This window comes from Somniosus microcephalus, chromosome 33, assembly GCF_052327205.1.
Source record: "Somniosus microcephalus isolate GS21.2 chromosome 33, FLI_Smic_1.0, whole genome shotgun sequence".
NCBI lineage: Eukaryota > Metazoa > Chordata > Chondrichthyes > Squaliformes > Somniosidae > Somniosus > Somniosus microcephalus.
In genome coordinates this window covers 30,354,598-30,371,232 of record NC_141019.1, presented here as the reverse complement: position 1 = coordinate 30,371,232, position 16,635 = coordinate 30,354,598, and the positions used below count along the sequence as shown (strand labels likewise).

General features: G+C 44.5%; 1 protein-coding gene across 1 annotated transcript; it reads right to left on the bottom strand.

The window, feature by feature from the left end:
* Positions 1-5,162: 5,162 nt before the first annotated feature.
* LOC147097078 (chymotrypsin-like elastase family member 1) lies at positions 5,163-15,070 on the bottom strand. Its single transcript, XM_085972879.1, has 8 exons — positions 15,031-15,070; positions 14,076-14,143; positions 13,753-13,850; positions 12,593-12,718; positions 11,629-11,765; positions 9,280-9,425; positions 6,073-6,222; positions 5,163-5,267 (listed from the first exon to the last, which is right to left on the bottom strand). Exons 1-8 carry the CDS (start codon positions 15,068-15,070, stop codon positions 5,250-5,252), a joined length of 783 nt encoding a protein of 260 aa, XP_085829005.1. The 3' UTR covers positions 5,163-5,249.
* Positions 15,071-16,635: the final 1,565 nt, after the last annotated feature.

Here is a 16,635-nt window from a genome sequence, read left to right as displayed (position 1 = left end):
AGCATCCCAAGTGCATATCCAAGTACTTTTTAAATGTGGTGAGGGTTCCTGCCTCTACCACCCTTTCAGGCAGTGAGTTCCAGACCCCCACAACCCTCTGGGTGAAGAAATTTCCCCTCAAATCCCCTCTAAACCTTCCACCAATTACTTTAAATCTGTGCCCCCTGGTTTTTGACCCCTCTGCTAAGGGAAATGGGTCCTCTGTATCCACTTTATCTATGCCCCTCATAATTTTAAACACCTCAATAAGGTCTCTCCTCAGCCTCCTCTGTTCCAAGGAAAACAGACCCAGCCTATCCAGTCTTTCCTCATTGCTAAGATTCTCTACTCCTGGCAACATCCTTGTAAATCTCCTCTGTACCCTCTCTAGTGCAATCACATCTTTCCTGTAATGTGGTGACCAGAACTGCATGCAGTACTCTAGCTGAGGCCTAACTAGTGTTTTATACAGTTGAAGCATAACCCCCCTGCTCTTGTATTCTATGCCATGGCTAATAAAGGCAAGCATTCCGTATGCCTTCTTAACCACCTTATCTACTTGGCCTGCTACCTTCAGGGATCTGTGGACATGCACTCCAAGGTCCCTTTGTTCCTCTACACTACTCAGTGTCCTACCATTTAATGGGTATTCCCTTTCCTTGTTAGCCCTCCCCAAATGCATTACCTCACACTTCTCTGGATTGAATTCCATTTGCCACTGTTCTGCCCACCTGACCAATTTATTGATACCTTCCTGCAGTCTACAGCTTCCTTCTTCACTATCAACCACACAGCCGATTTTAGTATCATCTGCAAACTTCTTAATCATACTTCCTATATTCAAGTCTAGATCATTGATATATACCACAAAAAGCAAGGGACCCAATACCGAGCCCTGTGGAACCCCACTGGAAACAGCCTTCCAGTCACAAAAACACCCATCAACCATTACCCTCTGCTTCCTGTCTCCGAGCCAGTTTTGAATCCAACTTGACACTTTGCTCTGGATCCAATGGGCTTTTAACTTCGTGACCAGTCTGCCATGTGGAACCTTATCAAAAGCCTTGCTAAAGTCCATATACACTACATCAAACGCACTACCCTCATCTACCCTCCTTGTTACCTCCTCAAAAAATTCAATCAAGTTTGTCAGACACGACCTTCTCTTAACAAATCCATGCTGACTATCCTTGATTAATCCGTGTCTTTCTAAATGAAGATTTATCCTGTCCTTCAGAATTCTTTCCAATAATTTTCCCACCACCGAGGTTAGGCTGACTGGCTTGTAATTATTCAGTCTATCCTTTGCTCCCTTTTTAAGCAAGGGCACCATATTAGTAGTCCTCCAGTCCTCCGGCACCACACCTGAAGCCAGAGAGGATTGAAAAATGATGGTCAGGGTCTCTGCTATTTCCTCTTTTGCTTCGCTTAACAGCCTAGGATACATTTCATCTGGGCCTGGGGATTTATCCACTTTTAAAGCTGCTAAACCCCTTAATACTTCCTCTCTCGCTATGTTTATTTCATCTAATATTTCACACTCCTCCCCCCCCCCCGATAGCAATGTCTGCTTCGCCCCTCTCCTTTGTGAAAACAGATGCAAAGTATTCATTAAGAACCCTACCGACATCTCCCGCCTCCACACACAGATTACCCTCATGGTCTCTAATAGGCCCTACCCTTTCTTTAGTTATCCTTTTACTCTGAATATATTTATAAAACATCTTTGGGTTTTCCTTGATTTTACGTGCCAAGAATTTTTCATGCTCTCTCTTTGCTTTCCTAATATCCTTTTTAATTGCACCCCTGCACTTTCTGTACTTAAAGATTCTGGAGTATTTAGCCCTCGGTATCTATCATACGCCTCCCTTTTTTTCTTTATCCTACCTTGTATGTCTCTAGACATCCAGGGGGCTCTAGATTTGTTAGTCCCACCATTTTTCTTTAAGGGCACATATTTGGTCTGTACCCTCCGGATCTCCTCCTTGAATGCCTCCCACTGCTCTGACACTGATTTACCTTCAAGTAGCTGTTTCCAGTCCACTATGGCTAAAAGCCATAAATTTGCTTTTCCCCAATTTAGAATTTTTATTCCTGGTCTATCCTTGTCCTTTTCCATAACTACCTTAAATCTAACAGAATTATGGTCACTAGCACCAAAATGCTCCCCCACTGATACACCTTCTACCTGCCCAGCTTCCTTCCCTAAAACTAAGTCCAGAACCGCCCCCTCCCTTGTTGGGCTTGCTACATACTGGCTAAAAATGTTCTCCTGGATGCATTTTAGGAATTCCGCACCTTCTATACCCTTCACACTAATTTTATCCCAGTTAATATTGGGGCAGTTGAAATCCCCTACTATTACTGCCCTATAGTTTTTGCACTTCTCAGAAATTTGTCCACATATTTGTTCTTCTATCTCCCTCTCACTGTTTGGGGGTCTGTAGTACACTCCCAGCCGTGTGATTGCCCCTTTTTTGTTTTTCAATTCTACCCATATGGCCTTGTTTGATGATCCCTCCAACATATTGTCCCTTCTCACAGCTGTAATAGTTTATTTAATCAATACCGCGACCCCCCTCCCTTTTTACCTCCCTCTCTATCCCGTCTGAAAATCCTGTAACCAGGAATGTTGAGCTGCCATACCTGCCTCCTTTCAGCCACGTCTCTGTAATAGCTATAATATCAAAGTCCCAAGTATCTACCTGTGCCCTCAGCTCATCTGCCTTGTTCGCTATACTCCTTGCATTGAAGTATATGCCATTTAGTACAGGCAAACCTCCTTGTTGACTAATATCTAGCCCTTGATTCCTCTGTCCTTCCAATTTATTTTCTACATTTTTGTTTTCCAATTCCAGTTTTTCTTCCCTCCCTATTGACTCTATACTTAGGTTTCCATCCCCCTGCCAAGCTAGTTTAAACCCTCCCCAATAGCACTAGCAAACCCTCCCACGAGGATATTGCTCCCAGTCCCGTTGAGGTGCAGTCCGTCTGGCTTGTAGAGGTCCCACCTCCCCCAGAAATGGTTCCAATTCCTCAGGAATCTAAAGCCCTCCCTCCTACACCATCTCTCCAGCCACGCATTCATCTGCTCTATCTTCCTATTTCTGGACTCACTAGCACGTGGCACTGGTAGTATTCTGCAGATTACTACCTTTGAGGTCCTGCTTTTTAACCTCTTTCCTAGCTCCCCAAACTCTGCCTGCAGGACCTCATCCCTCTTCCTACCTATGTCATTGGTACCAATATGGCTCTCTGTAGTTTGATGAGTCCTTGTGTTCAGGACTCATCAAACGTTTCAATTTTGTAGATTTCAGATGGCTGTTGGGTCAGAGGATCCAACAGCCAGTCTGTGAAATCGACAAGGAAGATGTCGGGTCTCTCGATCCAGGATGGATGAAGGCTGTAGGAAGAAAACAAGGTAAGTGAACATTTTTTAACACTTATCACTCACCTTCCATACTTACCACTCCACACTTGCACCCATCACTCACCTCTACATCTTACTTTCAGGTGCGTCCGACCGCCGCAGACCTCCTTCACGTCTCCTCCAACCCGGCGGGGTTCTCCGAGGTTGGGAAGCCTTCACCTGAGAAGGCAAAATGGCACTAATACTTTTTTCTGCCTGTTAACGACCTGTTAACAGGCAGTTAAAAGGATTTAATCCCTTTCCTGTCTCCAGGAGACGGGACCCGAAGCAGCACATCTTCCCGCCTCCTGGCAAAAGGGCACGGAGGCGGGATGGGGGCAGGTTTGCCATCCGCCCCCACTTTCTGCTACTTTACCGGCAGTCCCGCCTCCTCGGGGCTGAGAAAATCCAGCCCATCAAGTGTGTTTATGTGAGAAATAATGAAAAGCAAATAATGATACTAGCCATGAACTTGGAGGGAAGCAGCTGACTCGCAGTTGAACTCCTCCTGTCTGCATTGGGTGGTGCCGGTTATGTGCACCCTTCTCCTGCAAGCAGAGAGAACAGGGACAGATGTTGGAATAAGGAAAGAAAGAACTACCTGCATTTATATGGCACTTTATCATGTCCTCAGGATGGTCCAAAGCACTTCACAGCCAATGGATTGCTTTTCCAGTGCAGACACTGTTGTGTGGGCAGAAATGCAGATAGCAAGATCCCAGCTACAGCAAATGAGTGAATGACCAGTTAATCTGTTTCTGGTAGGTTTGGTTGAGGGAGGAATGTTGGTCAAGACACCGGGAGCATTCCCTGTGCTTCTTCACATAATGCTATGGGATCTTTTACAGTCCACCGGAACAGGTAGACGTCTAACACCTCATCCAAAAGGCAGGATTTCTGACAAAGCAGCACTCCCTCAGTACTGCACTGAAGTGTTAGTCTAGATTACATTCTCAAATCAAGGAATCCGTGAGATGTGTGTGACCCAAGTGTCCAGAAGCAGCCACCTTACGAGAGTGTGTAAACATGCAGCATGCAGGTACTGTGTATGGGCAGTGTGTTTGATGTTTGTTGCTTGGCACATTACATGGGCCACAGGGCAATTGCATTCAAATTGCAGCCTTGCAGAGTGCAGCCATAAACATGGGGATTTGGAAAGCAGATGAGCAGTTGCTATAGCGATAGGAATTCTCCCTTTGTGATGCTTAGATTGAAATTTTATTAAGATGCTTGTACGACAACATTCTTATATTATGCAAAGTGTCAGCAACCTTTGGCAGCCTTGAATAGCCCAGCAAATTCTTCCTCACCTACCCCCAGTTTTGGGCCACAGGTCAGACATTGACTCACTTGGTCACCTCCATCCAAGCTGTCCTGGCAGTATTCTTGACCGGAGAGCACCCTTTTCCTCCAAAAAGACTCATGCTTCTACATAACACTTCCAAAGCACCATCTTGGAATGGTGCTGTTCTGCCTTTGTGCTTTGCTTCTGCCATGTTTTAACTTTGCAGCCAGTTCCCTTTTAAAGACGATCAGCAGTCTTTTAAGAGCTGCTGCTGAATAACCCGCCGCCTGACCCACGCACGCTTCCAGGGTTCCATGTGCTATGCGCCAGGAGTGCAGAACAATTACATTTAAATGAAGATTGCATTATAGCGAAAGGTCAGTGCAGCGTCTGACGAGCAGCAGTCCCAGCCCTGCTGCGACTGGACCGCATTATCAGCCACACTACGCATTCATTTTAAGAGGCAAAAGGAAGAAAAGAGCATTTTGTTTTGATGAAATGTATTTTATTGATGATACTTTATTGATACATATAGTGAACTCCAGATCCCTGGTATGAATCACCATCCTTCAGCCATCAGCCTTTAGCGAGAACCTGAAAAATAAAACATGATTATTGAAGACACAGTCAGTCATTGTTTCTGAAACTTATGTTCTTCCAAGTGTGTTTGAGTCGATCAGCTGCCACTTATAACCCCACCTCGCTTTAACTTTAATGAGTACGGAGCAATACTAATTTAAATACAGGCCCCCATCTCATTTGGTTCTGACTTTCAGTCGTGAAGCATCAGGTCAGCTTCAGTTCTGGAAACAATCTCTATCCTGTGTATTTTATGTTATTTTCAGAAATTCACAGGATAGGTTTAGATGAAGAGGGCCCTTCAGTCCATTTGATCTCATTCTTCCAGAGTACCAGCCATTACAGCACCATTACCATCACCCATTACAGCAGATGGTTCGAAAAGGATTCCATGGTCCTGGCCTCAACCACCCTTCCTGGTAACCCCATTCTAGCTGTTGGTTGATCTCTGTGTGATAATAAATATATTTTTTAACACAGTAATGTGACGTAGAGCTATTATGAGGACTGAACACTGTTACATGCTCCTCATTGTGTTGAATGAGCTGTTAGCCCCTTGAAATGAAGGATTGAGGTGACTCTAGCCTCCAGTAAATCGCCCCCGGTGCTAATTAATTTCTTCCCTGGCCATTGTCACTTGGTGCAAATAGTTTTAAAAACGAACTGAAGTTAAAGATTGGACTGATTTTATCTAAACAGATTTATTGGTGGTTTAAACCTAAAAATTATCTTTTCTTTTAAAGCAAATATATACATTTTATTTTAAAAAGTAGTGTTGTACGTTGAAATATTGTTACCAGAATTAAAAATCTTGACTCACCTCATTGATCCAATCTCTCATAGCTGAGACACGGGTCCACACTGTTGGTTTCATGTAGAACCTGCATCCTCCTGCATAGATAAAGCTGGTCACTCCGTGGACATAGTATTTTCCACCCTGCTCACAGTTCAGAGGACCACCAGAATCTCCCTGTGGGGGAAAAAAGAGAGAGAAATCCCATTGCCATTCTGTTCCTCTCAATACTATTGTCTCTGTTAGAACACGTGGACATGGTACAGATTGGTCAATTGACCCATCAAGCTCATTCTTTCCACAGAGCGTGTACAATCTACCCAATCATAAATTCTATCCCACCCATTTAATCTCCTGAGAGAAGGTCCTCTATTAATACTTCCTCATAATGAAGTGAAATTCTAAAATATCCACTTTGCAATCCTGCTCTACTGGGCTCCACTGCTTACCACAGCCAACATAGCTCTCCCTGGTAACAACAGAAAACGCTGGGAAAACTCAGCAGGCCAGAGCAACATCCGTGGAGAGAGAAACAGAGTCAACGTTTCAGGTCGAAACCCTTTGTCATAGCTCTCCCTGGCCTCAGTACCATGGGAACTATCATGTCCATGGATCATCCCAGTATATGCCTATCCATGTGAAACCAAAACAGTTGATTCTGTTAGAGATGCAAGCCCCTGACCTGCACTTACCGAGCGCGCCGGCCCTTGAGCTGTGGGCCCGCGTGGGATTCCGATCCTTGGCCTCCTCCAACTGCCGGCGCGCAGTGCTTGCGTATTCCAGGGCGCAGTTAGTTCGAAGCGTCCCCTGGGATCACGTGGGCCATGGAGAGCCAATGGTAGCAGGGAATGCTTCATTCATAAGTTTGACAGGAAGAGCTGTCAAACCTATAAATACTATAAGCCCCAAAACATCACTAAAACCTCAAATAAATTAAAATCATCACATTTTTAAAATAAACTATGAAATAACTTGTAAACAATAATTTAAATTTTTGAAAAAATTAATTACAGTTTTTCACGGGGCTAAAAATAAACTTACCTTTCTTTAAAGTATTTAAAAATAATAAACCTGTGTAAATTTTTTTTTAATTTTACTTAATTCACCACTTACCTTGTTAAAAGCAGGCCTTGCGACTGCTTTTTAAAAGTGTAACTGCTGGAGACTTACCCTCCCGGAGAAACCTGCAAAAAAGACGTAAGTTCGATGCGCACGCGCTGCCTCTCCGGCGCACGCGTTCGACCTCTGAACCCTTTCTTTCAGGGGAATGGAAGTGCCGGTTTCCCGCGCATGCGCAGTGCATGCACGAAACTGGTACTTCCATTGGCCCTACGGGTGAGTACACCGTGCGTACTCACGTGTTGGGACCCGAATTTCTGGGCCAATAGCCCTTTCAATAACGAATATATTAGACGTGGATAAGTTGCTCTCAACCCATTAGGCGTTTAGTGGAGCAAAATATATCAAAGCAATATTGAGTCAGGTATAACAGGCATACAGATTAGCGCTAGCGTTTCCTACAGACAAGTCAGCATTTCCAGGCTTCTGTTTGCTTGTCAGCTTTTGCTCGATGCAAAATTTAAAGTTCTTGCTCTGCTTAGATTGCGCCAGAATATTCCCAAAATATTTTCCGTAAGTTTAGCCGTGCGGAACTTGTGCGCATAAGCAGCTGTGCGACCAGCTGACTCTCGCACTGTATCTCTGACAGCTTGATACATCAGACAAGTATCGACAAAGAGGCGGGGGTTTGCGACAGCCGTCGCCCCAGTATTCTAGCAGCTACATCAGCTTTTGATCAAGGCAGAGTTGGCAACCATTTTTATTTTAACAGCAAACTTCCATACAGGCCGCCACAGCTTTTACTTGCATTCGGACACAAACAACCCATCCCGGCCACTTCCCATGAATGCTGCAGGAATATCACCGTGCATTGGTTCAATTCCAGCATATCTGCAGCCGTGTAAATTGTGCGCATGCGTGCCTGCCCATTTGGCACTTGTGTGTGTACACAGCTCCCGCGTTGACACATGATGAAATGAGACCCAGAGGTGTGCAAGTGCTTCAACCCTTCAGGACCAGATAGACCTCCACCGCCACCCACGCCAAAATTGTTCATGTAAATTGCACTCCAGAAACTAAACAATATAAAATCTAATAAAGCAGAGATATGATGTAAAAGGTACTGGATGGAGTGATGGCAAAAGTACTGGAGAGAGTGACGCAAAATATATTGGAGAGAGTCATATAAAATGTACAAACAGGGAGGCGATGCATAGATACCAACCGTCAGTGTTTGACTGCTGCATTCGAGGGCGAGGTGGGGAATGGCAAGGAGAACAGTGCCAGGAACCAGTGACTAGCATTGGAGCTGCCCTTTCTTAAGGTTGCTGAATAGGATTCGGTTTCAGGCACACAGACCCTCAGGGTTCCAGAGTGCAGTTGTGGTTTTTATCCACAGCAAGAGGGATCTGAGTGAGCCCCAAAGCTACTGGAATCTCAGTGGCTTTTAAATTTGTCATGACACATATATGAGAAGCTGTGGAGGTCCACAGAGTAATCAGAAGGGAAGTGTCTGCATTTTGTTCTCATGAGGAATGTTGTAGAACAGGTTGTAAGGCTTAGGGAAACCCTCATACTGCGTTCATTGATTTTCAGAAGCCTTTCATTCTGGTGCCTCCTGCAGCCTGCATGAAGAAGCTGGAAGCTGTGGGGAAAAATGGCCAAATCTTGGATATTATCTGGGATGTGTTCTCCAGCTCCACGATCCACCATCCACGTAGGATAGATGAGAGAGCCTACTTCCTTCAAAAGAGGAGTCAGACAAGGTTGTCCGCTGCCTTCCATCCCAGATGGTCCTTGAGTGTCTTTTCTGTGCATTTCATGGGCTAGATTCAAATCCAGGTTTCTGGTGTGGAAGGCCAGCCTACTGACTCGTTGCACCACATAATCCCCTCATGATTTTTATTTTTTGATGTATAAATTAATGCTGTTTAATCAAGCCAAAGATGTTGGTTCACATTTTCACTACTGGATTCTCCGCTGGGATTTCACAACAAGCTCACAATAGATCTGTAAATTATGTGGGTCAGTTGGTGCCAATCAAGGAATTTATTTCACTCTTTACTGCAGTGTCTTCTAGCATTGCCAAGAAATGGCCACAGGATTTTGATTTTCTCAATATAAACTATAGATTATTACTTTATTCCATTGAAGGAAAATGTCTGAGACCATTACCTGACAGCCTGCGACAGAACCATCTCCGCCTGCACACACCATGATGTCTTTGACATAGTAACCCCAAAGGTCAGGTCTGGAACAGGTTTTGTAGTCAACAATCCTGATGGGAGCCTGCTGGAGAGTAGGACTAACTTGACCACCATCTACATCGAGGAAAAACATCCAATGAATGCGACTGTTACATTTTTTTCATTGATCTTAGTTCTGGTCCACATTTATTCCATTCCCATTGCACTCTGAATTTGTTGTTCATGTTTCCCTTGAGCTACATATACTTTCCTATGACGATAGCAAAATACTGCAGATGCTGGAAATCTGAAATAACAACAGAAAATGCTGGAAAAACTCAGCAGGTCAGGCAACATCCGTGGAGAGAAATTTGAGTTGACGTTTCGGGTCGGAACCCTTCTTCAAAACGGTCTGTACACCAAACAACAACAGCACCACCCTTGTCAGTGGGTTTAATGACAATGTCAGGGTTGGATCTAAGAGAATGGAGTGCTGCAAGTTCAGAGGGAGGTAGGTTGGAGTGAGTGAGGGGAGCAGAGAAATGGAGACGGCCGATGTCACGGCGGCAGTTAGCGATGAAAAGATCTAGAGAGGGTAAGAGGCCAGGGGGAGGGGTCCAGGTAGAACGAGAATTCTGCAAGCAGGAGAAAGGGTCAGTCGTGCGGGGGGAAGACTCCTGGCCAAAGAAGTGGGCACGGAGCCGAAGGCGGCGGAAAAAGAGCTCAACATCATGCCGAGCTCGAAATTCATTGAGGTGGGGGCGTAAGGGGATGAAGCTCAGGCCTTTGCTGAGGACTGATCGTTCGGGGTCAGAGAGTGGAAGGTCAGAGGGGATGGTGAAAACGCGGCAGGGGGTGAGATTGGGAGAAGGGGGGTCAGAGGAAAGTGAAGGGGAAGAAGGTTCCGGAGGGGCGTTGGTGTCCAAGCATACTTTCCTATGCTTTCTTGCCTGTCCCTGCAACTTCATGGAGTTGAAACCAAGGGCCATTGCACTGCCTCCTACTCTCAGTCAATTCTTCCCCAAGAACTTGAAACTGCAGAAAGCCTCTCCTCCCGCAGCCTTCTTTCTGCATTTCTACCGACTTTTCAAACTCAAGCTTGATATCCCCTAACTACTAGTTCTTGATATATCTCATCTGTTTTCCAACTCTTTTCAGTCTTGGTAGTGTCTAACACCAATAAGCAGATTGACGAACGTTTGATGGGACCCAACTGTTAGGCTTACATGTGTGAATTTCTGAACTATGCTGATTCCCTTTGAATGTCAATTAGTGTGAACTAGGGCAGTTTTGTGCTGTGGCTTAGCGCCCACTAGGAACTGGGTTGAGACTGCTGCAACCTCATTCCATTTAGGACCCTTACAATCAGCAGACAGGGCTGACTGTCATCCCATTAATCTGGGCTAAATTTGAAGCTAGGTCGCAAATGTGAAGGGAGGGTGTGTGAAGCTAGTGCAGCGACTATCCTGAGAATCATTCGTTTTAATCTTACTCGAGGCATTGAGTCGAGATGAAGACTCTTAAAAATGTGTCTGTCTGTTTTGTCGTCTTGCTTCTTCCCAATTCGCAGTGGTGGCTGATCTGACCCTTCCTTCAGCCAGAAGGGTAAGTGAATGAGGTACAGACACAATTGCAACATCCAATACCAATGGCACTGTGCCCAGCTGGCATAAGCTGCCCTTTTTGCTGGGTGAGATAAGCAATGTATTTGGGAATAACAACAGAAAACGCTGGAAAAACTCAGCAGGCCAGGCAACATCCGTGGAGAGAGAAATAGAGTCAACGTTTCGGGTCTGGGACCCTTCGTCAGGACTGAGAAAAAAGGCAGGAAATGAAACAAAAGGCCAGTCTGGGGGCTGGGAAATGGGGGAGGGGATGAAAGAACAAAAGGGAAGTGAAGAGACATTAAGAGATATTCAAGGCGAGACGAGATGGTAATAGGACAGGTAAAGAGACAAAAGATGGCTCTAGATGAAGTGTGAAATGCGCCGGCAGAGTGAGAGACAGCTGCCATGTGGGAGAGAGAAAGGGAAAAGGCACAAACCAAAGGTGTGGATAAAAAATTATAAAAATGTAATGGGGCCGAGGTTATGATCTGAAATTGTTGAACTCGATAATATTTGGGAACTTTTTCTAGACAGATACTGCATAGCTTGCTGTTCTTCAGTTGAGCGTTAGGTGGCTTTCATTATGAAGCTCATGTTTCACCTGCTAACTAACATGAATAGCTCAATTTGAAGAGCCAAAACAGATCTGATTGGCCGAATGGTCTCCTTATAATTATAATTTCTATAATACTATGAGAAGAATTTTCAAGTATCGATCCAAAAGCACCTACTAAATGTGTAACCCCATCCAGTGGCATAGCACAGGTGGTCGTTTGGCAGGATGTCTCCCTTTGCTGGCAATAATGCAAGCTGCACTGCTTCATTGAGAACTGCTTCTTGAGCGAGGTGAACCATTGCGATGTCATTCCTACATAACATAAATAGCTTTTCAATGCTCTATTTAAGAACAGAACGTGACATATCCTATAATATAATTATTCAGCTTACGATAAAAAATAAATCTACACACCACTACTGTGATGAAATATTTCCATTCATCACTGCCTGTGACTGAGATCGGTTTCAGTGTCATTTCCCTTCCCCCAGACCTCATTGTATTGTGTACTGGAATGTGCTGTATTGTATACTGGAATGTGCTGGAATGTGCTGTGTGTAGGGCTCCGCCCATACCTGGCCCCGTTTGTAAGCTAGCTTCAGTCTAGCCCCAATCTCCAGAAGGACGACATCTCTCTCGCTTACGTGTTTCGTTCTAAGTTAATAAAAGCCTTGTTTTGTTCTGCTACCTTCGAGTCTCGGAATTATTGAGGCACATCAACTACATTGAAGGTTCTAGAAACTAAACCAAGAGCCGAGAATCCTTTGTTGCGTAGACGATTTCCTTTTTAAGGACATCATATGGGCAGGGGGTGGAGAACGCAGCCTAAAGGCCAAATCGCTTTGGGGATTTACATCATTCAAGGTGTTGAGAAACTACCAAATAGCAGCTTAATCGAATAGCAGGCAGGGTATTTTTTTTTTCAGTGAATATTTATGCTCATCAAGACAAGGGATCTCGGTGCTAGGCAATGGAACAGTTTCCCATTTTAGTTACAGCATGAAGCACTCTCAGGTTAGGAACAGCATAGCCAGTTGCAGCATGAAGTTCCCTTCACTGGTTCACATCAATGCACCTTTTAATTTTTAATTATTATTACATTGCTGATAGACTAGTAATTTGCCATACGTTGCACTTACCCAGCGGAAAGGTATCCACTCCACTTCCTATTCAGCACAACTCTATCGACATATATGTACTGTTCAGGACCTTCCGTCTCATAAATGTTGTGATCACCCAGCGCAACACGGTATGTCAAACCTGGTCTGTTTACCAACGAAAGAAATTGTAAGCCATTTTAAAATAAAATAAGGTCAACTAGGGTGTATAGTGACCTTAAATTTCCAGATAGTTTTGAGGACTTTATATTGGTAAAACAAGACAAAACATACAACGAGATCTGCATGAAGGGTAATATAAAGGACTAAGCGTATATACAATGATTGATTTTACAAGCTGCAATATAAAAGCGAGCAGGAGGGAAGTATGCTCCCTACCAGAGTGGGGAAAAGTAAGGAAGACACTCCTAGTGATTACTGCTTTTCTCTTATTCTTCATAACTGTACATCAGAAAGTGTTCATTTTCTGTTTCCTTGGATGATTTTTTTGGCTATACACAGTGCTCTATTATTTTCCAAGATATTTTTGCTGCTCTTTTCCTTTTCTGGTGTCCTGAGCCATACTCCAGCTGTGGATGAGTGGGTTCACAATCTATTTCTAGGTCTTTGTCAGTGCCACACACTCAGAGGTGCGTTAAAGTAACCCAGGGATGACTGGCCCTCCGATCGTTCCCCCTCATGGGGAAACAGCTGCCCTCAGCTTAGTGCATCTCCACAACATCACAAGGACGTCGTGCGTGTCCTTGGGCAATTCTTGAGTGGGATGGCCCACCTTACACCATTCCACGGCTTTGCACATCATTTTGCACACCAATCATCAGTTGCAAAGCTTTTGTTATTGCGAATTGAAATGATTTTTATGGACAGATTCTCTCTGAAGAGAAAACGATAAATGAGGCCTACAAAGCCCTAGAAGGAGATGTTACAAATCCGGTTTGAGTTTCATTCCGATTCCCCTGGATTTTTGGTGAAGGGTAGATATAGCAAGAGCTGCAGAAGGAGAAAGTAAATGTGAGAGACCGAAAGTTATTGAAAAGAGAAAGAAAACAGGCCTCAAAAAAAGGATAGCAGGAGAAGGTTGGGAATTGTTCTATTGGAAATACTACAATAAGATTCACACAAGATGTGGGACAGACTACAAACAGTTATAAGAGTCAAAGAATAAAATGAAAATCATTTACAGGTCTACACAGTGACCAGCAGTCATCACCCATCTGGGATGAACCAGAGTGCCTCCACACGTATGATACCAGTAACTAGATAAGCCTTGAAGCGAAACCTGTTAAAAAAATATATATATATTTAATTGTCCAGAAAATTAATTTTCTTCTCACGTTCATTTAGAAAATATGAATATCAAATATATATGAAAATCTATTTCATACAATATATGAAATTGGATCTTAATTGATAGAAACCTCTGACCCAGAGGCTCCCATTTCTAAATCAGGTAATTGGTCATTTTCATTAATGCAGAAAGATAATAATAGGAAACGTTTCATACCTGCCATGGCCAAGCATTGCGTTGAGTTTCAGTTCCTCCAACGATACGTGGATTCTCGGAGCACTGCCCTGCATTGAACGAATTAAGACAACATTTTATGAATATATCTGTTGTGCATTTGTCAAGTCTTGCCACTTCATATACAGAGTGTATGTCAGTCATACAATGGCTGGTGCTGAACTATGTACTTGAGAAGTGTTCACTGTTTAGTGGCGTTTAGATTCACGTGCAACTGAATAAGCACACAGTGGATTGTTTAATCATGTGCTCTACAATATAGGATCTGATACCATTGGTCTTGACTGCAACACCTTGCTGCCTTCAGATGGCACATGTGCGCGTTTGAGCCACATTACAGTTGACAGCAGTTCTCGGTCCGCATTGTTTCCCTGTCCCAATACAAAGGAAGAACTTGGCATTAATAGAATGCCTTTCATGTCCTCAGGACGTCCAAAGGCACTTCACAGTTAATGAAGTACTTCTGAAGTGTAGTACCGTGGGATCTTTACCGTCTGAGAGGGCAGACAGGTCCTCGGTTTAACGTCTCATCCAAAAGACGGGCAACTTTGACAGTGCAGCACTCTCTCAGTACTGCACTGAAGGGTCAGCCTACATAACGTGCTCATACCTCTGGAGCAGCTCTACAGATCACTCTTCCCAAACAGATTCCTCTATCAGGGTGTGAGTAAAGCTACCACCCTCTGGTGCGGCTGGGATCATCAGAGAAGCAATCCATACAGAAGGCAGACCTTCACTTGGAGTTACTTCACAAGACTTGCCTTTATGTTGAGTAGCCTCTATTATAAGTCTACATGAACGTAGAAGAGATTTTGAAGTTTATGTAAAATGAGCCAGAGGAGTTCAGATCATACTGAACCAGATTGGATCCATGGTGATCACATTAATGCCTGCTCAACATCCAGTTATACTGTAAGATACAAACATTTCTACTCACCAAACAGGGCAAGGCTCACTAGGATTACCAGTCTCAACATTTTGATGGTTCTTCTGGTTGTGTGCAGTGACTGATCTAGCTTGTGGCTTCACTTTAATACACTGTTTTAATCTAAGGAATTATGGGAATTGGCGGTAACTTGCCAATTAATCTATTAAATGTGGGAAAGACACCAACTGTACAGTGAGATATGTGGAAATACACATCATTAGTTATTGTAATATCACCATTAATAGGGGAAGGTTTACAGCTGATTTCAATTCAAACAGCAAATAAATCAACAGTTTGAAATTTCTATCTCCACACCCACCCTTTCCCTCCCAAAGGTGCTGGCTCCTCGCTCGGGTATGGTTCCAATGCTACCTGTTGCCCTCTTGTACTTCGCTCAAGTGGCTGTTATTCATGTGTGAATCTGGACAGCGAGTGTCACAAGCTATTTGATTGCAGGGGGCATTACAGCCCTGTCCACACCTGCCATCCACACATGTTCTCTCTCAGCAGAGGGTGCTAGTTAGTTTTTTTTAAATTCGTTCCTGGGATGTGGGCGTCGCTGGCAAGGCCAAAATGTATTGCCCATCCTTAGTTGCCCTTGAGAAAGTGGTGGTGAGCCGCCTTCTTGAACCGCTGCAGTCCGTGCGGTGAAGGTACTCCCACAGTGCTGTTAGGGATGGAGTTCCAGGATTTTGACCCAACGACGATGAAGGAACGGCCGATCTATTTCCAAGTCAGGATGGTGTGTGACTTGGAAGGGAACTTGAAGGTGGTCGTGTTCCCATGCGGCTGCTGCCCTTGTCCTTCTAGGCGGTAGAGGTCGCGGGTTTGGGAGGTGCTGCTGAAGAAGCGTTGGCGAGTTGCTGCAGTGCATCTTGTAGATGGTACACACTGCAGCCACGGTACGCCGGTGGTGGAGGGAGTGAATGTTTAAGGTGGTGGATGAGGTGCCAATCAAGCGGGCTGCTTTGTCTTGGATGGTGTTGAGCTTCTTGAGTGTTGTTGGAGTTGCACTCATCCAGGCAAGTGGAGAGTATTCCATCACACTCCTGACTTGTGCCTTGTAGATGATGGAAAGGCTTTGGGAAGTTAGGAGGTGAGACACTTGCCGCAGAATACCCAGCCTCTGACCTGCTCTTGTTGCCACAGTATTCATGTGGCTGGTCCAGTTAAGTTTCTGGTCAATGGTGACCCCCAGGATATTGATGGTGGGGGATTCGGCAATAGTAATACCGTTGAATGTCAAGGGGCGGTGGTTAGACGCTTGCTTGTTGGAGATAGTCATTGCCTAACACTTGTGTGGTGCGAATGTTACCTGCCACTTATCAGCCCAAGCCTGAATGTCATCCAGGTCTTGCTGCATGCGGGCATGGACTGCTTCATTATCTGAGGAGTTGTGAATGGCACTGAACACTGTGCAGTCATCAGTGAACATCTTGACTTCTGACCTTATGACGGAGGGAAGGTCATTGATGAAGCAGCTGAAGATGGTTGGACCTAGGACACTGCCCTGAGGAACTCCTGCAGTGATGTCCTGGGGCTGTGATGATTGACCTCTAACCACCACAACCATCTTCCTTTGTGCTAGATATGACTCCAGCCAGTGGAGAGTTT

Bases quoted from the DNA above. Each gene is read 5' to 3' on its own strand.
- LOC147097078 (XM_085972879.1), bottom strand. From the start codon at position 15,070: ATGTTGAGACTGGTAATCCTAGTGAGCCTTGCCCTGTTTG. The intron at 13,851-14,075 runs GTATGAAACGTT...TTTTTTTAACAG, and splicing joins GCAATGCTTGGCCATGGCAG to GTTTCGCTTCAAGGCTTATC. The intron at 12,719-13,752 runs GTAAATGATTTT...GTTGGTAAACAG, and splicing joins GCTGGTCACTGTGTAGACCT to ACCAGGTTTGACATACCGTG.